The 22884-nt window shown below is 44.8% G+C and overlaps 1 protein-coding gene across 5 annotated transcripts in view; it reads left to right on the top strand.

The window, feature by feature from the left end:
- The window catches only part of pikfyve (phosphoinositide kinase, FYVE finger containing), a 66930-nt gene that overhangs the window by 12857 nt on the left and 31189 nt on the right, over positions 1 to 22884 (top strand). For 3 of the 5 annotated variants that reach the window (XM_069177418.1, XM_069177420.1, XM_069177419.1), the window contains exons 5-25: positions 2749 to 2920; positions 3797 to 4004; positions 5014 to 5040; positions 5217 to 5306; positions 8086 to 8242; positions 8355 to 8512; positions 8697 to 8808; positions 9882 to 10029; positions 10128 to 10292; positions 11332 to 11394; positions 11478 to 11607; positions 12969 to 13149; positions 14189 to 14263; positions 17118 to 17225; positions 17317 to 17457; positions 18638 to 18764; positions 18850 to 19691; positions 21279 to 21683; positions 22191 to 22291; positions 22491 to 22562; positions 22699 to 22870. In XM_069177418.1, the coding sequence (XP_069033519.1) occupies positions 2749 to 2920; positions 3797 to 4004; positions 5014 to 5040; positions 5217 to 5306; positions 8086 to 8242; positions 8355 to 8512; positions 8697 to 8808; positions 9882 to 10029; positions 10128 to 10292; positions 11332 to 11394; positions 11478 to 11607; positions 12969 to 13149; positions 14189 to 14263; positions 17118 to 17225; positions 17317 to 17457; positions 18638 to 18764; positions 18850 to 19691; positions 21279 to 21683; positions 22191 to 22291; positions 22491 to 22562; positions 22699 to 22870 (3654 nt within the window). The remainder of the gene's footprint in view (positions 1 to 2748; positions 2921 to 3796; positions 4005 to 5013; positions 5041 to 5216; positions 5307 to 8085; positions 8243 to 8354; positions 8513 to 8696; positions 8809 to 9881; positions 10030 to 10127; positions 10293 to 11331; positions 11395 to 11477; positions 11608 to 12968; positions 13150 to 14188; positions 14264 to 17117; positions 17226 to 17316; positions 17458 to 18637; positions 18765 to 18849; positions 19692 to 21278; positions 21684 to 22190; positions 22292 to 22490; positions 22563 to 22698; positions 22871 to 22884) is intronic. The other 2 variants (XM_069177421.1, XM_069177422.1) reach the window with 1 other exon arrangement.

Here is a 22884-nt window from a genome sequence, read left to right as displayed (position 1 = left end):
TAAACGGCCGCCATCCTGGCTCTGTAGAGGAAGGGGCGGGGCCACCGGCATAACATATTTTCAAATTAAAGTGTGTGAGGAAGTTGCAGCTGTTCCTGAACACGTTTTTCTTTTTCACTGGATAGAAGAATCAGTGTGTTTATTGAGTGTTTTAAACAGACTAATGTCATCTGGAACACAGCACCATTTTCAGACTTGGCGTGTCATGGAGGACCTTCAGTAGGTCCTAGCTGTCTCAGTGTCTTCCCTTGTACCGGGTGATGGAGTTGACTCTGATCATCTGAAGTACCTTTAGCACAGCACTGCATGTTGAGCCTCAACATGCTAAAAGCACAGCTGCCATGCAGCATCTCTCTGTGGATAAGAGGCCTACAAAACCATTCCCCTCCCCCACCTGGGACATCTCTCATTGTTCCTACTCCCCAAGTACACACCACTCATCAAACGCAAGCAACCAGCAGTGAGAACAGTTGAAGTGTGGCCAGAGAGAGCAGACTCTACACTACAGCACCGGTTTCAACACACGGACTGGAGTATGTTTGCCACTCAGGCCACCTTGGACTCCCACACGGACATAGACTCCTTTGCCTCCTCCGTTCTGGACTACATCAGCACCAACATCAATAGTGTCACCTTCCTCAAACACATTACAATGTTCCCAAATCAGAAGCCGTGGATGAGCAGAGAGGTCCGTCTACTACTGAAGCTACGCGACACCGCCTTCAGATCAGGTGATGCGCAAGCCTCCAGCTCATCCAGAGCCAACCTGAAGAGGGGCATCAAGAGGGCCAAGCACAGCCACAAGCTACGGACTGAGTAGTACTTTAACAACAACCGACCCCCGACGCATGTGCAAGGCATCCGGGCCATTACGGATTACAAACCCTCCAACACCACCCCCCCCCCAACCAGCAACGCCTCCCTCCCTGATGAGCTTAATAACTTTTATGCTCGCCTTGACAGGGACAACCAGGAGGCGGCCATCAAGACTGTGCCGCCTGTGGACCACCAGCAGACCACCCTCTCCCCCACCGACGTGTGCACTGTGCTGAGCAGGATCACTGCACATAAGGCTGCTGGCCCTGATGGCATCCCCGGACGTGTGCTCGAGGCCTGTGCTGGGCAGCTGACTGGGGTCCTGACTGACATCTTCAACCTGTCACTGGCCCAAGCAGCTGTACCCACATGCTTCAAAACCACCTAATCATGCCAGTGCCAAAACACTACACTGCAGCGAGCCTAAACGACTTCCGCCCTGTTGCACTTACCCCCATCATCATGAAGTGCTTCGAGAGGCTGGTCCTGGCTCATCTCAAAACCTGCCTACCACCCACACTGGACCCCCTCCAATTCGCCTACCGCCAGAACAGGTGTACAGAGGACTCCATCTCCACAGCACTTCACTCTGCCCTCTCCCACCTGGACAACAACAACAACACCTATGTAAGAATGCTGTTCATCGATTTCAGTTCATCATTCAACACCATCATCCCCTCCAAACTGAATACCAAACTAGGTGACCTTGGCATCAACACCTCCCTCTGCAGCTGAATACTGGATTTCCTAACCAACAGACCCCAGTATGTTAGGTTAGGCAATCACACCTCCTCTACCCTCACCCTGAACACTGGCGTCCCACAGGGCTGTGTGCTGAGTCCTCTCCTTACTCCCTACTCACCTATGACTGCACGCCTGTACATGGTTCCAATACCATTATCAAGTTTGCAGACGACACAATGGTGATGGGCCTCATTAACAACAACGATGAGTCGGCCTACAGGGAGGAGGTCCGGCATCTGGTGGTGTGGCGCGCCAACAACAACCTTGCCTTCAACACCGAAAAGACCAAAGATCTTATTGTGGACTTCAGAAAGTCCAAACGCTGCACACACACACCCATCCATATCAATGGAATGGAGGTTGAGCGTGTCACCAGCTTTAGGTTTCTGGGTGTCCACATCTCAGAGGACTTCTCTTGGACCCTCAACACCTCAACCCTGGTCAAGAAGGCACATCAGCGACTCTTCTTCCTGAGGAGACTGAAGAAAATTTACATGTCTCCTCCAATTCTGGTAAACTTCTACCGCTGCACCATCAAGAGCATCCTTACAAACTGCATCACAGTTTGGTATGGCAACTGCTCTGTCTCAGACCGCAAAGCACTGCAGAGGGTTGTAAAAACTGCCCAATGCATCACCAGTACTCCACTCCCTGCCATCGAGACATCCACCTCAAACGCTGCCTGCGGAGGGCCACCACACACCCCAGCCACAGACTGTTTGCCCTCCTTCCCTGTGGGAGGCGCTATAGGAATCTCCATTCCAGAACCAGCAGGCTCAGGAACACTTTCTTCCCCTCAGCAGTCAACACTCTTAACTCTGCACCACGGTGATAGCCCCCCCCCCCCCCCCCCCCGCCGCCACCACCACCAACCCCAACCCCAACCCCTCCCCTCCCACACACACACACCAGACACCTTCCCCCAAAGACTATACACACTTACTGTTTATACTACATGTATATATAGACTGTATATATCTGTATATATGACTGTATATATCTGTCCATACTGTTTATACTTTTTATACTTTATTTATTTAACAATGCACTGCACTTTTACTGCTTTCTTTTGCACTTCTGGTCAGATGCTAAAACTGCTTTTCGTTGTCCTAGTACTTGTACTCTGCAATGACAATAAAGTTGAATCTGAAAGTTGAATCTAAATCTTTCTGTTGTCTCCCTCTTCAGGACAGCGATCTGAAGCAGTACTGGATGCCCGACAGCCAGTGTAAGGAGTGTTACGACTGCAATGAGAAGTTCACCACCTTCCGCCGCCGACACCACTGCAGGCTGTGTGGCCAGATCTTCTGCAGCCGCTGCTGCAACCAGGAAATCCCCGGGAAGTTCATGGGCTACTCAGGTAAGTGATGTACTTCAGTTTACTGTTTCTTTCTCTCCATCTCTTTTTCTCTATCTCTTTCTCTCCATCTCTTTATTTCCATCTCTTTCTCCCATCTCTTTCTCCCATCTCTTTCTCTCTACCTCTTTCTCTCCATCTCGTTATCTACATCTCTTTCTCTCCATCTCTTTCTCTCGATATCTTTATCTACATCTTTTTCTCCCCATCTCTTTCTCTTTATCTCTTTCTCCCTATCTCTTTCTCTCCATCTCTTTCTCCCCATCTCTTTCTCTCCATCTCTTTCTTTCCATCTCTTTCTCTCGTCTCGTTATCTACATCTCGCTATCTACATCTCTTTCTCAATATCTCTTTCTCTCCATCTCTTTCTCCCATCTCTTTCTCTCTATCTCGTTATCTACATCTCTTTCTTTCCATCTCTTTCTCTCCATCTCATTATCTACATCTCTTTCTCTCCATCTCTTTCTCTTTATCTCTTTCTCCCCATCTCTTTCTCCCTATCTCTTTCCCTCCATCTCTTTCTCCCCATCTCTTTCTCCCTATCTCTTTCCCTCCATCTCTTTCTCCCCATCTCTTTCTCCCTATCTCTTTCCCTCCATCTCTTTCTCCCCATCTCTTTCTCCCTATCTCTTTCCCTCCATCTCTTTCTCCCCATCTCTTTCTCTCCATCTCTTTCTCCCCATCTCGTTATCTACATCTCTTTCTTTCCATCTCTTTCTCCCCATCTCTTTCTCCCTATCTCTTTCCTTCCATCTCTATCTCTGTCTCTCCATCTATTTCTCTGTATCACTTTCTCTCCATCTATTTCTCTCTATCTCTTTCTGCCTATCTCCTTCTCCCCATCTCCTTCTCTCCATCTCTTCCTCTTCCTGTGTCCAGGAGATCTTCGGGCTTGTACGTACTGTCGTAAAATAGCGCTAAGCTACGCGCACTCAGCTGACTCTGGTTCCATTGGAGAGGACTTGAGCGTCTTATCTGACTCTCCCTCCTCTGTGAGTGTGTTGGAGCCCAGCGAGCCTCGGACACCTGTGGGGGGACGCAAGGCCAGCAGGAACATCTTCCTGGAGGAGGACCTGACCTGGCAGAGGTGAGCACACGCACACTCTCACACTCACTCACACAGACACACTCTCATACGCACAATCACTCACACACACACACACACACACACACACACACACACACACACACACACACACACACACACACACACACTCACTCTCTCTCTCTCTCTCTCTCTCTCACACACACACACACACACACACACACACACACACACACACACACACACACACACACACACACACACACTTTGTGCCAAATCAAATCAGGGAAAGTTTGATTTACATACCGACAGAATCGGGTCAATAATATGTGTCAGACCTGATTTCTATCACTTGATATCTTAAATGTTTGATTTTGCCCAAACGTAACAGTAATGAAGGCGTGAGCTCTTCAATGTCAGCTCTGAATTCAAGTCTTATTCCTCCTCTCCTCCAGTTCCACCCAGCCCTTTGTCCACTCTCTGTGCGTGTTATACTGTGTTTGCTGTGGTACAGATTTGCTCTGTTATTTGCATGTGCAGTTGAAAGTTGTTTCTTCCAGCCTCCTCCATGTGCACACGCTTCTTTTTTCTGTTGCGATTTTCCCTGGTTTAGAAATCTGTGTTCCATTCGTATTCACTGCATCATATGCATGGTAATCACACAAGAAACTGAAGCATACAGTATAATGGCATGTCAAATATGTAATATCTGTATCAGCTGGCTAGTCCGCTGACAGAAAGAGAAGTTCACTGTGAGCCTGTGACAGCCGTGAAGTCAGACTCGTTTGGGGTTTTGTAGCATGCAGTCTGACTGGCTAGAAATGCAACGTGGCTCTAATTAATCAAGATGTTTATAGAAGAAGATCTATTTCAGGGAGAAGTTCAGGAAAGCATGACTGTCTGGTAACGAGGACGAGCATTTGTCCAGTAATGCATGTACTCTCTAACCCTGTGCTTGTGTCCCTGCTGTTGTTCTGAATCAGTGTGCTCCCTGCTTGTTCTCTGTCAACTTTCCTCAAAGAAAATCTCTTTCCTCTCTCTCCTGGCATAGAAAAACTCCTATTGGGATGAGGAAGAAGTGAGTCCCTGCAGTTTGTTTTATTAATTTTTTTCCACATCTGTCTCAGCTGTCTGTACGTAAAAACGAATACTTTCTACCTCTGTAAAGAAATAGTCCTCCGCATGCTCAGATTCACAGAGGAAATGCAAAGATGAGCGCAGAACGAATATAAATGTCAGTTTGTCTGTGGTTAGTATGATTCACCAGGAGCCTCAGAGCAGCGGCCTCACATCCCGACTGACCACACTGCAAGAAGACGCCGGAAAATCGCCTGCGAGGAAGAGGTCAGTAGAAACATCATTCACAGTTTAACAACGAGCCTTTGACCTTTTATTGACTGAAGCCGTGATTTGATATCTGTCACGGGTTTTACAGTATCACAGTTTAAGTTTTATAAACTTGTGGGAGTGTTCAGATCTGGAGTGGGTAATGTCAGTTGTGATATTTTTATTTTTGCCCCTTGAAATATTGTGGAAAAAAGCTGTGTTAATCCTGTTTTTTGCCCACAATCTTCACTGTACATTCTCAATTTATACATCAAACTGTAGGGATTTTTGTTAGCTTTCACCCAGTTCAACTCTCATTGAGAAAATTCAATTTAACTCAATTCAATTTTATTTATATAGCGCCAAATCACAACACAAGTTATTTCATGGCACTTAACACATTAATGTCCTTACAGCAGAACTTTACAATATTATACAGAGAAACCCAACAATTCAACAATTCCCATATAAGCTAGGAGGGAAAAAAACCTCCTCTTTACACAAACTGGGAGCTGGTTCCACAGGGGAGGAGCCTGAAAACTGAAGCTCCGCCTCCCATTCTACTTCTGTAAACTCTAGGAACCACAAGTAGACCAGCGTACTGAGAGAGAAGTGCTCTGCTAGGATTATATGGTTCTATAAGATCTCTAAGATATGATGGAGCCTGGTCATGTAGAGCTTTGTAAGTCATCAAGAGAATTTTAAATTCTATTCTTGATTTCACAGGAAGTCAGTGAAGAGAAGCTAAAACTAGAGAAATATGATCTCTCTTGTTAAATCCTGTCAGTACTCTTGCTGCAGCATTTTGGATCAGCTGCAGGTTTTTAATAAGTAATGTGGACATCCTAACAACAAGGAATTACAATAATATAGTCTAGAAGTAACAAACACATGAATGAGTTTTTCTGCGTCACGCTGAGGAAGGATTCTCCTGATTTTATTAATATTACGTAGATGAAAGAAGGCAGCTCTGGAGATTTGTTTTATATGGTGTCTAAAGGACAAATCCTCATCAAAGATGATTCCAAGGTTACTCACAGTCTTACTGGAGGCCAAGACAACGTCATCTAGAGTAACTACGTGATTACAGAAAGAGTTTCCTGAGGTGTTTAGGACCAAGTACAAGAACTTCTGTTTTGTCTGAATTTAGAAGCAGGAAGTTTTTGGTCATCCAGGCCTTTATGTCTTTTAGACAGGCTTCAAGTTTTACTAACTGATTAGTTTCATCTGGTTTTATAGAAAGATATAGCTGAGTGTCATCTGCATAACAATGGAAGTTGATGCAGTGCTTCCTGATGACATCTCCTAATGGAAGCATGTACAAAGTAAAAAGTATTGGGCCTAACACTGAGCCTTGTGGAACTCCATAACTAACTCTTGTTTGTCTGGAAGACTCATTGTTGACATGGACAAACTGGAATCTATCTGATAAGTAGGATTTGAACCAGTCTAATGCAGTTCCTTTAATCCTCGTAACGTCTTCTAATCTCTGTAATAAGATCGTATGATCAATCGTATCAAAAGCAGCACTGAGGTCCAGAAGAACAAGTACAGAGACGAGTCCATTATCTGAGGCTAATAAAAGGTCATTAGTAACTCTCACCAGAGCTGTTTCTGTGCTATGATGAACTCTAAAGACTGAAAATCTTCAAACAGATCATTCCTTTGTAAATGATCACAAAGTTGATTTGCAACAACTTTTTCAAGGATTTTAGAAATAAACGTCAGGTTGTAAATTGGTCTGCAGTTTCCTAAAACAGCTGATCAAGAGTCGGCTTTTTAAGTAAAGGGTTAATTACAGCCACTTTAAAAGCCTGCGGTACATAGCCGGTTACAATAGATAGGTTGATCTGATCTAATATGGAAGTATTAATTAAAGGGAAGACTTCCTTAAAAAGTTTAGTTAGGATGAGATCTAACAGACAGCTAGAGGATCCAGATGAAGAAATAATTCTAGTTAACTCAGAGAGCTCAACAGGAGAGAAATGTTCCAAGTTTACATCTGGTCCTACAGTTGCTTTCAGGGCTGCTGTGCTTAACATCACATCAGTGATGGTGTCAGGAAGGGTCGACCTGATTCTCTCTCTGATAGTAAGAATTTTATGAGTAAAGAAGTTAATACTTCTACTTCTACTGCTGAGAGCTGAAGGAATAGAGGGCTCAACAGAACTATGACTCTTTGTCAGCCTGCTACAGTGCAAAATCCCCTCTGAGCGCCGAGTGCTCCCACTAACTTTCCCCTAGATCCCCATTATATCTGATTCACCTGGAGCCTCAGACATGGGGCTGTGCAATATATCTGTGTTACATCAATATCATGATATAAGAGACGGCTCAACCGTTCAGGGCTTTTTGAAAGACAAATGTTTTGTCTAAGAACTGGATTATGACCCCGAGAGGCTCTAGTTGATGGTTAATCAATATTACACAAGAGGGCGAGCTTCAAGGTTATAACAATAAAGTACACCCCCAGAAGTAATGTTATGATTATACAACAGGTTACCAACTAAATATAATATGTAATCAACATTTATTCATATTTTGAGGCCATTCGCTCTCAAAATATGGAACTGTTTCTTAGTGCAACCTCTGTTTCCATGGCAACACATGGGGTATGACTAAGAACTGGAAAACAATCAGTCGTGTCAGTAGACTCTTATGTACTCTAGGAAGTAGGCCGACCCCTAGCAACAACCTAGCAACAGAGAAGAACTGCCGACTATGTGTTTGTGCGGTTGGTTCCTCTAAACGTGTAATGGCGGCCTCAGGTGGTCTGAACGGTCCCTGTTCCTCTCAGGTCCGCCAGCGTCACCAACCTGTCGCTGGATCGCTCCGGGTCCTCCATGGTGCCGACCTACGACACCTCAGTCAGCCCGCCGACCAGCCGAGTCATGTCCGGGACCAAGAGCAGCACCAAGCTGGACCACAGTGAGGAGGAGAGGAAGATCCTGCTGGTGGCTGCTCTCTTCTCTCCATCTCTCTTTCACCTTCTTTTTTAGTTCTTTTTTGATATTTTGTCCCATTTACCAGTCCAAGTACTCTCATACAATATCATGTTTCGTACAGGATTCCTCTCAGCTGAAGGACCTGTGGAAGAAGATTTGCCACAACAACACAGGGATGGAGTTCCAGGACCACAGGTACTGGCTGAGGACCTACCCCAACTGCATTGTGGGAAAGGAGCTTGTCAACTGGCTGTTGAGGAATGGCACCATCTCCACCAGGTACTGTCTCACTGGATAAAGGAAATGAAAGATGTTAGAGGATCAGTACCACTTTCATATCCATCCATTACTGTATCATCGTAGTGCAGTCGAGTACCTGTTCTAATAAAAGTGTATTACAGGTGAGTGTTTGAAGTGATTGACAGGTGCAGCGCTGCTCGTGATCCATGTTGTCATGTTGCAGGGCTCAGGCGATCGCTATCGGCCAGGCGTTAGTGGATGGACGCTGGCTCGACTGCGTCACCCACCACGACCAGCTGTTCAGGGATGAGTACGCTCTCTACCGCCCCCTCCAGGTGAGCGCTGTCTGCTGTCGCAGTGACAAGCTGCTGAAATCATTTAGGATTCTGCTCTAATGGTTTTACGAGTCCCTTCAGGAAATTGCGATCGCAATTATTAATGCAAATTCAAGCAAACTCCGTAATATTTTTTTTTTATTCATGTCATTTTTCTGCAAAACATGTCATCATCAGAATCTGTCCTGAAAGTATTAACGGCATAGAATAAGTTTTTTTTAAACAAAACTCTCTTTATTAACAACAATAACTCCTCATTTCCAACCAGAAAGTCTCTGCTCCTGTTTTCATCTCCAAATAAAACTCTGTTCACCGGAGGAACCGGAACAAGAGGAGAAACAGGAAGTGACGGGGTTTGTGGGAAATGTGGTCTTCACATTAAAACGATGTGATTAAATGTTTGTGATCAAAGGAAATGATTCCATATTACTGGACGTTAAATGAGTTTTCTCCACACGTCCAGTTGTCAGAGACGTCTCTTTGTTTGTTTCATCCAGCAGGTCTATGTGTTGAATGAACATGAATTAAACAGCATCTAAAGCTCTTATTTTGACAGCTGATGTAGTCCTTGTTTCTATATTCCAGTCACAGACGGTCTGTTCTGGAAACATACGCACCTTTTAGGACCTTTTAGGAACCTTTAGGACCTTTTAGGAGCTTTTAGCAGCTTTTAGGAGCTTTTAGGAACTTTTATCTCCATGGTTCTCTAAGTTCAATAAATACATAAAAAGATTAGAAGTAAAATATTTCTGTGATGTGCAGTAGGATTATTATCACAGGAAGTGATTACACATGTATTCCTTTATCAGGCAGTGCTTAAAATCACATTTTCTTTCTGGACTTGCAATTTTTGCAAATTTGAATTTACGCCAAAGAACTCCACAAATTACATCACAATTTTTGAGAAAATCCGCTGCAAAATCAAATATTTTTAATCGCAATAATCACAAAAAAAAGGCTGCAAAATCCTGGAGGGACCGTTTTCAGTGGGATCACCAGGTGGTCATATCAGTATCACTTTTAACAACTGATTAGGTTTCGTTGAGGTAAACGTCGCCCCGTCTGCTCTTTAGAATACAGAGTTCTCAGAAACGCCATCTCCAGACAGCGACAGCGTCAACTCTCTGGAGGGACATTCAGAGCCGTCCTGGTTCAAGGACATCAAGTTCGACGACAGCGACACGGAGCAGCTCGCAGATGAGAACGACTACAACATGCCCAGTATGTATCTCACGTTGGACACGCTGTTAAAACAGCTCTTCCTGCAGGATGGGGTTCTCCGTCTGTAAATGAAGGTCCGTCTCTCTTTGCGTGTCCAGACTCTGCCAGCCCCAGCAAGAGGACATCGGTCAGCAGCTTTCAGTCGGTGGTGGACAGCGACTCTGCTGCCTCCATCAACCTCAACATGGAGCAGAACAACGTGAACTTCCACATCAAGAAGCACTCCAAATATCCACACGTGCCTCCTGCCTCAGAGCAGAAAGGTAAACACACGAGTCCTCTCCAGACAGCTCTCACTTCAGACACGTGTTTGTTACTGTGCCTCTGAAAAGTATAGACCTTATTAACAAACAGGATTACAAACATTGTGTAATTTATCATATCAGTAATAACAACAAGAAAACTAACAGCATATTAATAATGATACGGTCAATTAGAACAGGGGTTTAATGTGCAGTCACTCCAACCAGCTGCCATATTTTCTACAAAACTCCTCAGCGGTTGCCAGGTGACCGTGAATCTCTTAGATTTCTTCATAGAATCCAACTCTTTTTTCTAATCTTCCACGAGGACATCTCTCCTTTTACATCTAATGAGCTTTGAGGTGAGAAGTGAGCAAATCGCTGCCACATCCACTCAGCTTGACCCCGCGTGGGTGGTGAACTTTCTACATGTCCAGAACATGTGTGGCCGTTGTTTGTTGTTTCCACCAATGAAGTGGTGTAAACCTGGTGTTTCTGTGTGTGTTCACGACTTTATTTAAGTAACGTGTGTGTTTATTTGCATGTAGAGTGAGGAAAAGAGATGTGTTCACACGTGGAGATGCCTTCTAATGTCCGGTGTGAGCGTACTCTTGAGCTGTCCACTGGGATCACGTGTTAATGCCATATTCTCTCTGCTGCCGCATGTTACAGGGAGACGCATGTGAAAACTCTAAGACTTGTAAAAAATCTGCAAGTATTTTCAAATGGTCTCCAACAGGCAGGCAGGAGCTCTGCCCTTTATGAAACACACAGAGATCAGAGGACAGAAACTCAACCTGCAATGTGCCTGTAAAACACAGCAGTACAAAACAATACAAATTTGGTTGGGCAAACCCATCGTCATCCTCCGGTTTTACTGACAGCTCCACATCTCCACCTTCCAGCATCCTGCCAGTCGCTCTGTGGGGACTTTCCGTGAGCAGCAGTTTGTCCATCCAGCCAGGGATTCATTGTATTGGGCTTTTCCCTGTGACATCACATCACATGTTTGAATGTCAGCACTGTATCTCACCAGCACTTCCTCTCTCTGGTCTTTTAGCTGAGTTTCTCATGTCTGAGGATGGAGGACAGAACATTGTCATAAGCGACGCCTTCATCAAGGGTAGGAGCCCTGCACTTCCTGGTTGATCCAGTCAGTAGCACAGAGAGTAGTTACACAAACCTGATGTGATCTTCCTGCTGCAGAGTCTCTCTTCAACCGGCAAGTGGAGGAGAAGGCTAAAGAGATGCTGTTCACACCGCTGGGTTGGCACCACAGCTCGCTGGATCAGCTCCGAGAGGAGAACGGGGAGAAGAAGGCCATGGAGCGGCTGCTGTGAGTGGAGACTGATTATTCTCATATTTACGGGGTTCCCAGGATGTTTAAAACTCTTTTGCAGACAGGGAGGATTTGATCATCTTTTGGGCCAAGTTCTGGAATATCAAGGAATTCTGTTTGCATGTATAAAAATTGGTTGCCTTTTATCAAAATATAATGTTTGCCATGAGTTTTTTTTATTTTTTTATTTCCCGTGTTTCCTGAGTGGTTTTATCCTCTTTCAGTTCGTCATCAGGTGGCATCACTCCAGTAAAGATACACTTGTTCTTGTAGCTGCTTAGGAAGGAAAACATGCAGGAAAATGTAGATTTCAGAAGCTTTGGCTCCAAAATGAAGACTTCAAAGATGAAGCTGAACGTAAAGTTTGTAAAACGACTGTAGATCTGTCATATATGGGAGAAGGAGCCTTTCGCTGCCATGGCAACAGTAAGAAACATGCTTGATTCTTCACCTTCTCATTAAAACTTTTGGCAGTTTTGTGCACAAGGATCAGTGTGTGTCTGTAAGAGTGCTCAGGTCTCGCCGTGTCAGTAAAAACAACTGAAAACACATGTGAGCTTTTTACATCATGGGAGTGAAATAATGTGTCTGTTTTTGTCTGCTCAGCAACACGGCATCCTGTTCTTCTGTTCATTTGAGGTCATGGAGGTTCAGCTGTTTAGTCAGTGAAAGTAGGAGTTTGAGTAAAAACCCTTCACACAGAAAAATATCAGTGAACTGGGGCAGAAGCTGCGATCGCTTTCAGTTCCCACCTCGTTGTTTTGTCTACAAAATGTCACACAAGTCAAAGATGACTTCTCTGAAAGATTTTTTTAGTCTGATGAAAAATCCGTAACCTGAAGATAGTCCATATATAAAAGAGAAAAAGCCTGACCTGTCGAACATCTTCAGCTTGATAACTGATTTAAACAAGCGATTATTAAAATGGATTCATGTTCTGTTGACGACTGGATTAATAAAACACAAATTACTTCATCTTAAGAGACAGTGAGATAAATACCTCAAACATTGTTAACTGTTTTCCAGTTTTTGGTATTTAAACTTTGTTCATTAAACACGTCACATTTCTGTTTTTAACATTAAAAGTGGGGGGAAAAAAATCAATACAAACCAAAAACAAAAGGAGGATATTCCCATTCATATCATATACGAAGTCTTCAAAAGTATTCCAAGCGTTGACAGGTGAGATTTAAACAGCGATGACTGCTGCCTTCCTGACGTTTGTGGTGATCGACGGCTCTTGGTTTGTTTTAATGAGTGTAACCTGTGGTGCTGTTTCCCTGAATGACGTTCCTCCACTGCAGGACGAGGACCTCTGTTCATGTGAAAGTGCTTTTTCTCTTCCTCTCTCCGCTCAGCTCGGCCAACCACAGCCACATGATGGCGCTGCTGCAGCAGCTGCTCTACAGCGAGTCTCTGTCTCTGTCCTGGCGGGACATCATCGTCCCCGTCGTCCGACAAGTCGTCCAGACGGTGCGGCCCGACGTTCGCAACTGCGATGATGACATGGACATCCGCCAGCTGGTCCACATCAAGAAGGTCGGACACCCTCTTGGCCACTGCGGGGACACTTTAGTTAAAAGGTCCAGTGTGCAGGACGATCGATTGGCAGAAGTGAAATCAAATATTCATAACTAGAAAATCCCTGCAAACAAATCAGTCTGTTTGACCAGCAGGAGTTCAGTCTGAGAGGCTCTAGTTTAAAAACCAGGCGTGAGTTGCTATTGGTTGCTATGGTGATCTGCACCCAGTGAGGGAGCCCGGAGGAGAGGGGAGAAATCGGGAGGCAGACGAGGAGGAGAGCCTTCGAACAGTCCTCACCTGACACAAATTAAATGTCCTATCGAAAACATTCTTTCTCTGTGAGCAGCAGAAACTTGTCAGTAATAACTATATGATATTTCCTGTTCCTACTTAGTGTTATATCGGCTCGGTGGCAGGTTACAGACGGGTTTGACCCGAACCGTCAGAGCTCAGATATAATGGGAGTCTATGGGAGAGTGTGTGGGAGCACTCGGCGCTCAGAGGGGGTCTATGGCTAAACCGTCAGTCATGTCACAATCAGAGCTGCACTGGGTGAAAGCTAACACAAATCCCTACAGTTTGATGTATAAATTGAACATGTAGAGTGAAAATTGTGGGCAAAAAAACAGGATTAACACAATTTTTTTTCGCAATATTTCAAGGGGGAAAACATTTGAGATTTAGATCTGATCTGAACATTTAAAAAAGTTTATAAAACGTAACCTGATTTTTTTTTAAAAAAACGTAACATATCAAAACACGGCTTCAGTCAGTAAAAGGTCAAAGGCTCGTTGTTAAGCTGTGATGTTTCTACTGTAAAGTAGCTTTGGGCTCCACAGTTGGCTGAATATGTCAAAAGTGGCACACGTCAGGACGATTTCCTGTTCACTTGAATGGGGGAAAAAAAAAAATCACAGTTTATTGCGAAATATGTAAACACAGTACGACAATTCACCACAAGATGCCACTAAATCCTCCACACTGATCCTTTAGTTATTTCACAGGAAACAGAAGCAGCTGATTGGTCGTAATTGAGTCTCCATTTGTGTTTCAGATTCCCGGAGGCAGGAAATTCGACTCGACGGTGGTGAACGGCTTCGTGTGCACCAAGAACATCGCCCACAAGAAGGTAGGATCGGCTTCTTCTCACCGTTGATGTTTTTTAAAGGTGATTTGTGCCTGATGTTTCTCAGTTTATTAATCTGTCATGTCATCTTTCTGTGGTCCACAACCACAAAATACAATTTAAAAGTATGTACGTGCCCGTATAAAAGTCTCTTACTGAACATCTGATCTGTTGGCCTTGTTCTGAATCACAGACTGTAATTAAAGATGGACGACACTCTCCACCTCCTCATCGCTACTTGAATTTCACATGGAGCCACTGCTGCCATCTTGACTGTCAGGGACACTCGCGGTGTGCTCATCGTTATTCAGATAAAAATAATTAGTCCTCTAGCTAGCTGGCTACATTTCGACTACTTCCTCCCCCGTAGATTGATCGTGATCTTAGCCGGGTATCGACAGGAGAAGGGACCTGAGACCAGGTCTCCACCCCCCTCACTGCTGCACACACTGCACAGAACAGTGATGTCATCGTTGGTTTGTGAACGTTATGAATCCTCCAGTTCAGATTCTGTCCGTCACCATCTTTACTAGTTCGGAGCGGTTTAGAGCAGGAAGTGACCATATTTGGACGAGCTGGGGGAGGAGCCAACGGTGGATCTGACCGATCTGATTGGAAACCTGACGATACTACGTCCCGCCCACCGATAGCTATAACCTGACTGCACCACAGGCCTGTCAATCAAACAGACACGCCCCCAAAAGCAGGTCTTCTTGAATCTTCTTTTCTAATGAATGAGGGATTATTTTCAGATGGACCTCCAGAAAACTAATAAGAAGGAGTGACTTTAGCTAACAACACCGAGATAACTGATGGACACATTTTATTCACTTTGGATTTGATGAGAGAAGTTGAATGGGAGTCTATGGAGCCGGAGGCTTTTTGGAGCCGACCTCTAGTGGCACTCGCTGGTATTGCAGCTTAAGACACTTCTGCATTGACTTAACTTTTACTGACCGGACGAACACTTTTATATCCAGTTTATAGGATGCACATTATGTCCCCAGCACTGATTTCAGACATAATCTGGCTTCATTTAGGTTGAGCTGTCATGTTGTCCATCTTAGTTACAGTTTATGTTCTGGACCGGTCAGAAGAACTTATCAGTTTAAAAATCATGATTGTAGATCCTGCTTACCTTTATTGTGTCAAAATGTATTTTCACATTATTCCCCTCTTTGGAAACAGCAGTAATATATATGTGTATAAACAGTGGGTACGGAAAGTATTCAGACCCCTTTAAATTTTTCATTGCAGCCATTTGCTAAAATCAAAAAAGTTCATTTTATTTCTCATTAATGTACACTCAGCACCCCATCTTGACAGAAAAAAACAGAAATGTAGAAATTTGTGCAAATTTATTAAAAAAGAAAACCTGAAATATCACATGGTCATAAGTATTCAGACCCTTTGCTGTGACACTCATATTTAACTCACATGCTGTCCATTTCTTCTGATCCTCCTTGAGATGGTTCTACTCCTTCATTGGAGTCCAGCTGTGTTTAATTAAACTGATTGGACTTGATTAGGAAAGGCACACACCTGTCTATATAAGACCTTACAGCTCACAGTGCATGTCAGAGCAAATGAGAATCATGAGGTCAAAGGAACTGTCCAAGGAGCTCAGAGACAGAATTGTGGCAAGGCACAGATCTGGCCAAGGTTACAAAATCATTTCTGCAGCACTCAAGGTTCCTAAGAGCACAGTGGCCTCCATAATCCTTAAATGGAAGAAGTTTGGGACGACCAGAACTCTTCCTCGACCTGGCCGTCCAGCCAAACTGAGCAATCGTGGGAGAAGAGCCTTGGTGAGAGAGGTAAAGAAGAACCCAAAGATCACTGTGGCTGAGCTCCAGAGATGCAATAGGGAGATAGGAGAAAGTTCCACAAAGTCAACTATCACTGCAGCCCTCCACCAGTCGGGGCTTTATGGCAGAGTGGCCCGACGGAAGCCTCTCCTCAGTGCAAGACATATGAAAGCCCGCATAGAGTTTGACAAAAAACACATGAAGGACTCCCAGACTATGAGAAATAAGATTCTCTGGTCTGATGAGACCAAGATTGAACTTTTTGGCGTTAATTCTAAGCGGTATGTGTGGAGAAAACCAGGCACTGCTCATCACCTGCCCAATACAATCCCAACAGTGAAACATGGTGGTGGCAGCATCATGCTATGGGGGTGTTTTTCAGCTGCAGGGACAGGACGACCGGTTGCAATTGAAGGAAAGATGAATGCGGCCAAGTACAGAGATATCCTGGAAGAAAACCTCTTCCAGAGTGCTCTGGACCTCAGACTGGGCCGAAGGTTCACCTTCCAACAAGACAATGACCCGAAGCACACAGCTAAAATAACAAAGGAGTGGCTTCGGAACAACTCTGTGACCATTCTTGACTGGCCCAGCCAGAGCCCTGACCTAAACCCAATTGAGCATCTCTGGAGAGACCTGAAAATGGCTGTCCACCAACGTTCACCATCCAACCTGACGGAACTGGAGAGGATCTGCAAGGAAGAATGGCAGAGGATCCCCAAATCCAGGTGTGAAAAGCTTGTTGCATCATTCCCAAGAAGACTCATGGCTGTACTCGCTCAAAAGGGTGCTTCTACTCAATACTGAGCAAAGGGTCTGAATACTTATGACCATGTGATATTTCAGGTTTTCTTTTTTAATAAATTTGCACAAATTTCTACATTTCTGTTTTTTTCTGTCAAGATGGGGTGCTGAGTGTACATTAATGAGAAATAAAATGTATATAAAGTATATTGGTAGATTATAAAGATATATAAAGTATATTGGTAGATTTGGTACATGCAGGGCAGCTTGATATGGAACTGAAAGTCTGTCTGAACTGTGATCAGATGAACCCGTACATCAAGAACCCCAAGATTCTGCTGCTGAAGTGCTCCATCGAGTACCTGTACAGGGAGGAGACCAAGTTTACCTGCATCGACCCCATCGTGCTGCAGGTGAGGAAGTCCCTCTGACAGGTAGACAGCAGAGGAAGCCATGTTTGTAGTTCTCTGAAACAGAGAAGATGCCTCCTTGTTCTTCCCTCAGGAGCGAGAGTTTTTGAAGAACTACGTGCAACGCATCGTGGACGTCCGTCCTAACCTGGTGTTGGTGGAGAAGACGGTGTCTCGCATCGCTCAGGACATGCTGTTAGAGCACGGCATCACACTGGTCATCAACGTCAAACCGGTCAGTACAGTGCTTCTCACATGTCCTGGAAAAAAATCATTTCAACGACTTTTCCTTTGCTGAGAGCCAAAGATGATGTTCAGAGACGTGCAGGCTTTGAGAGCAGCTGGAGTGAAGACAGGTTGATGCTCAGCCTGAATTAAAGAGATGAAATCACTGTTGAAATGTGACCACTTGTGGTTGGTGGAATCAGTGAATCAGTGCCTCGTATGTAATAATAATAACAATAATTCAAACTCAAGCAAAGTCAAGCAAATATTTGTGGGAGCTTGCAATTTTTTTTTATTTTTTTTTTAAATTCCTGCGATTTTTCTGAAAAAAAAAAAGTTGTCAGCAGATTCTGTGCTGAAAGTATCAACATCATAAAGTAAATATTTTCAAATAACACTGACTTATTAACAACAATAATTCCTCATTTCCAACCAGAAAGTCTCTGCTCCTGTTTTCATCTCCAAATAAAACTCTGTTCACCGGAGAAACCGGAACAAGAGGAGAAACAGGAAGTGACGGGGTTTGTGGGAAATGTGGTCTTCACATTAAAACGATGTGATTAAATGTTTGTGATCAAAGGAAGTGATTCCATATTACTAGATGTTAAATGAGTTTTCTCCACACGTCCAGTTGTCAGAGACGTCTCTTTGTTTGTTTCATCCAGCAGGTCTATGTGTTGAATGAACATGAATTAAACAGCATCTAAAGCTCTTATTTTGACAGCTGATGTAGTCCTTGTTTCTATATTCCATTCACAGATGGTCTGTTCTTTTAGGACCTTTTAGGAGCTTTTAGGAACTTTTAGGAGCTTTTATTTCCACGGTTCTCTAAGTACAATAAATACATAGAAAAGATTAGAACTAAAATATTTCTGATGTGCTGCAGGATTATTATCACAGGAAGTGATTACACATTTATTCCTTTATCAAGTGCTAAAAAAGAAATTGCAACTTGCAATTTTTTAAATTCCCGCAATTTTACGCAAAAAAAGGAATTCAAACTCCACAAATTACATTGTAATTTCAGAGAAATTCTGCCACAAAATCAAACATTTTTGATCGCAAAAGTCACCAAAACAACTCTGGAGGGACTGAATAAATGTAAATATGTTTTCAAGGTGAGCAGCACGTTTGTTCGGGACCTGATCTCCATCTGACGGAGCAGTTCAGAGTGTTTTCTGTGATTTCAGCAAGTCCTGGACAGGGTGAGTCGTATGACACAGGGAGACCTGGTGATGTCCATGGACCAGCTGCTCACCAAACCTCGTCTGGGCACCTGCCACAAGTTCTACATGCAGCCCTTCACGCTGTCAAACAGTAAGAAGCACGTGTGCGCTGCTCCTCTCGGTGGATGCTGCTGTGTTGTCAGAACACTCTGTCATTCCTCTGTCTGTCCCTCCAGATGAGGGGAAGACTCTGATGTTCTTCGAGGGCTGCCCTCCTCATCTCGGATGCTCCATCAAGCTCCGCGGTGCCGCGGAGTACGAGCTGGCCCGGGTGAAGGAGATCATCATGCTGATGGTGTGCGTAGCCTACCACTCCCAGCTGGAGATCTCCTTCCTCATGGACGAGTTTGCGATGCCGCCCAGTTTGGTCCAAAGCACGTCCATCCCATACCTGCTGGAAGGTGCTGCTGCCGAGGAGACGGGCCGAGAGAGCAACGGAGAGAGCCCGGAGAAAACCGAGGACTCTGGAGGACAGCCTGAGGAAGAAGGGCTTTCCTCGCAGTCCTCATCCAGAAGTGGAGACATTGGAGCTCCTCAGGACAAAGTGAAGCCACCGTCACCAGCCTCGTCTACTCAAGAGGAGGAGGCTGCCAGCACAGAGGTGAAGACCTCGTCGCCGTTGTCCAGCCTCCCTGCGCTGCCTCTGTCTGTCTCCCCTCCATTCCTCATGGAAGAGGACCAGGAGATGGACTCTGACACTCTGATCGGGGCGCCTGAGGGGGAGGTAGGGGAGGAGGGGAGCCTCCTGAAAGGGGAACCTCTCGGTTTCGAGGACGGGGAAGGTTCAGAAACAGCCACTCCCAAGTTGTTCCGCGACCCTCTGCAGGACGACACGGGGATGTTCGTGGCTGAGCAGGTGGCGTCATCCGACGACCGTCTCAAGTCCATCTCGGCCGTCTTCAAGCAGGAGCTCAAAGACATCATCCTGTGCATCTCTCCCTTCATCACATTCAAAGAGCCGTTCCTCCTCACAGTGGCTGGGATGCACTGCCCCAGCAGGGATTACTTCCCTGAACAGGTACCTTCCTGTGTTGTTGTTGTTGTTGTTTGTTTGTTTGTTTGTTTACATGCATGGAGAGATGATGACACTGTGTCAGGGTGAGCAAAAAAGCATTTCACTTTACTCTTTGCCTTCAGTAAAAAATTTTACCCTGAAAATAGCTCGTGTTTTAAGGGTTAATGAGAAAAATAACCTCTTTTCCAGACTGTCAGACCTGTGGAGCCTTTCTGCTACACGCAGACAGTTTTACGTCACGTGATCGACCGCCTATCAAACTTTTTTACAGTTAATCATGGTCGACTGACTCTTAATTTAAACCCGGTACAGTTGTTTGTACGCAAACTTTCTTCGTTTGAGCTGCAGCTCGGCCTCAGTTTCTCTCTCTTGTGCTAAACTATTGTGTGTGTTGTTTTACACAAACAGTAAATAATTGGCTGCAAATAACATAAAAATAAAAGTTCCTCTGTTTTGAGGTCGACTTTAGCCCTGAAGGTTTATGGGAAATGTTGTCTGTTAAAGGCCACGAAAAAACATAAATACCATCAAAGATGGATTTTTTTTTTAAACTACCATCCTTATCTAACCACATGAATCAAACTGTATCATTTACTTAACAGTGATGCAAATGTCAATGTGCTTTTAATTAAGCAATATTACCAATGGGGTGGAACTGACACTGAAATCACGACAGTGATGAGGTCAGTAAACATCACGGTTATACCAATAATGAGGTTAAAACAGCCTCCAGTGTAATACTGAGATTATACAAGTTACCAACTAAATTAAACATGTAATCTAAAAGTTTTCACTTTCTAAATATACAACTTTTTTTTTTAGGGTGATCTCCGTTTCCATGGCAACACATGGGGTATGACTAACAGCTGGAAAACAATCAGTCGTGTCAGTAGACTCTTATGTAACGTATGTGATGTTCACTACTCCAGGAAGTAGTCGGACCCTTAGCAACCACCTAGCAACAGAGAGGATTTCTAGTCTCCAACTGAATAAATACAGAACATAGAAACACTAAACTGATCAGCTAGCTCAGTCTGGTTGGAACAAATATATCTGATGAACAAATATATCTGAGGAACAAAGATATCTGATGAACAAAGATATCTGATGAACAAAGATATCCATGGACTCATGTGTTTTTAACATTTTAGCTCCGTGTCATGTGTTCAAACCAAACCGGTCCAGCTAGCCTCCGCTAGGACTGTAAGTGCGTGACTATCCGTGGTGTTACGGTACGGGTGCTCGGAGCGACCAAAAAGGACCAAAAGAGACCCGACTTCACCAAATGGGTCATTTAATAGACCTAGAACAAGTAGAAACTACATTATATTACACATTATATGAAACTCTATTCTAATTCTATTTTCCCATTGAGGAAGTGGAGGGATATTTCTAGTAATGAGCAGGGTGTGATGTCATGATGATTTGAGCACGTTACAAATGTACAGTTCACCAATCAGATGTCTGGGTCAGAACCACTTGTTGTATAATCAGGTTTTCTTACTTGTTAAAGTTCTGGCTTCACTTTGGCTGTGTTCCTTATTAATTCTATCATTATCTCTATGCTGATTATTATTTTCTGTCACGTAGGTCTACCTGTCTCCTCTTCTAAACAAGGACTTTAAGGAACTGGATGGCCGCAGAAAGCGGCAGCTCCTTAAAGACTCCGCCCCCTCCTTCCTGGTTGGTGGACAGCCTAATGGTGGTGCGCAGCTGAGGCCCATCGACGTCCTGCCCTGTCACAGTCTCACCAGCACCCGCATCGTGGAGCAGCTGAGTAGCAGCCAGGATCTGGCCAAGATGGTGGCGGACTACAGAGCGAAGGGGGGTCGGATCCGACAGAGAGACGCCGGCGACCCCTTCAGCTCCGCTGGCTCTGCTGCTGCTGCCAGCGGCCAGAACCGGACCACGGACGCACCGGTCAAACTACCGGTGAAGGCTGACAGTGAGGAGGAGAAGCCAAACAAACAGAGTGATGTGAGCTGGGCCCCCAAGGTGAAACATGCATCTGAAAACACGCATCTGAAAATGCACATCTTTCACTTTCTTTAAATGAAGCTGCTCTTTAAACATGTTAAAACCTGCATCCATGCAGATAGTCTCACTTGTCCAACATATATGTAAAATATCTGACTTCACTGTCCAAAGTGTGACGGCTGAATATAGCTAGTAATGTCCATGAGTCATCAGTCACATCCACGAGTCATCAGTAACGTCCACGAGTCATCAGTAACGTCCACGAGTCATCAGTAACGTCCACGAGTCATCAGTAACGTCCACGAGTCATCAGTAACGTCCACGAGTCATCAGTCACATCCATGAGTCATCAATAATGAGTCATCAATAATCATCAACAATGTCCAGACATTGGTTGGTGGCTTCACAGCTCCTTCTAAACAGTAACTGTACGTGAAACACGTGTCTCCTGTTGATCTACCTAAACTCCTCATCCTCATTGATAACTGATGAAGAACTGACCTGTTGTGTTTGTGCTGCCCTCAGCTGGATTGTCTGAACCCCATCAACCACCAGAGGCTGTGTGTGCTCTTCAGCAGCTCGTCGGTTCAGTCCAACAACGCGCCCAACCCCTGCGTCAGCCCGTGGTAATACCACTCACACACGGCCCAGTGGATCCACACGCTAACTCGCGAACACACGAACACGCTACAGGATGAGTCAATGAATTAACACGCTAACACGCTACAGGATGAGTCAATGAATTAACACGCTAACACGCTACAGGATGAGTCATTGGATAAACATGCCACAGAATGAGTGTCATCACTGTGTTTGTGTCCACAGGATCGTCACCATGGAGTTCTACGGTAAGAACGACTTGTCTCTGGGCGTGTTCCTAGAGCGCTACTGTTTCAGGTGAGAACACGGGTCCATCATCACAGGAACAGAAAGAAGGTTCTGGTTGAGCTGTCAGTCGGCTTCAGGGCGTGCTGCTTTTTGTGTGTGTGTGTGTGTGTGTGTGTGTGTGTGTGTGTGTGTGTGTGTGTTCCAGGCCGTCCTACCAGTGCCCCAGCATGTTCTGTGAGACTCCCATGGTGCACCACGTGCGGCGTTTCGTGCATGGCAGCGGCTGCGTGCAGATCGTGCTGAAGGAGCTGGACTCTCCCGTTCCCGGTTACCAGCACACCATCCTCAACTACTCCTGGTGCCGCATCTGCAAACAGGTGCCTCATTGTTC

This window comes from Embiotoca jacksoni, unplaced genomic scaffold (assembly GCF_022577435.1).
Source record: "Embiotoca jacksoni isolate LCO1_2020_lvr unplaced genomic scaffold, fEmbJac1.0.p SCAF_72, whole genome shotgun sequence".
Taxonomy (NCBI): Eukaryota; Metazoa; Chordata; class Actinopteri; family Embiotocidae; genus Embiotoca; species Embiotoca jacksoni.
The sequence above is the reverse complement of the archived record's forward strand: the minus strand, read 5'-3'. Positions and strand labels throughout refer to the sequence as shown.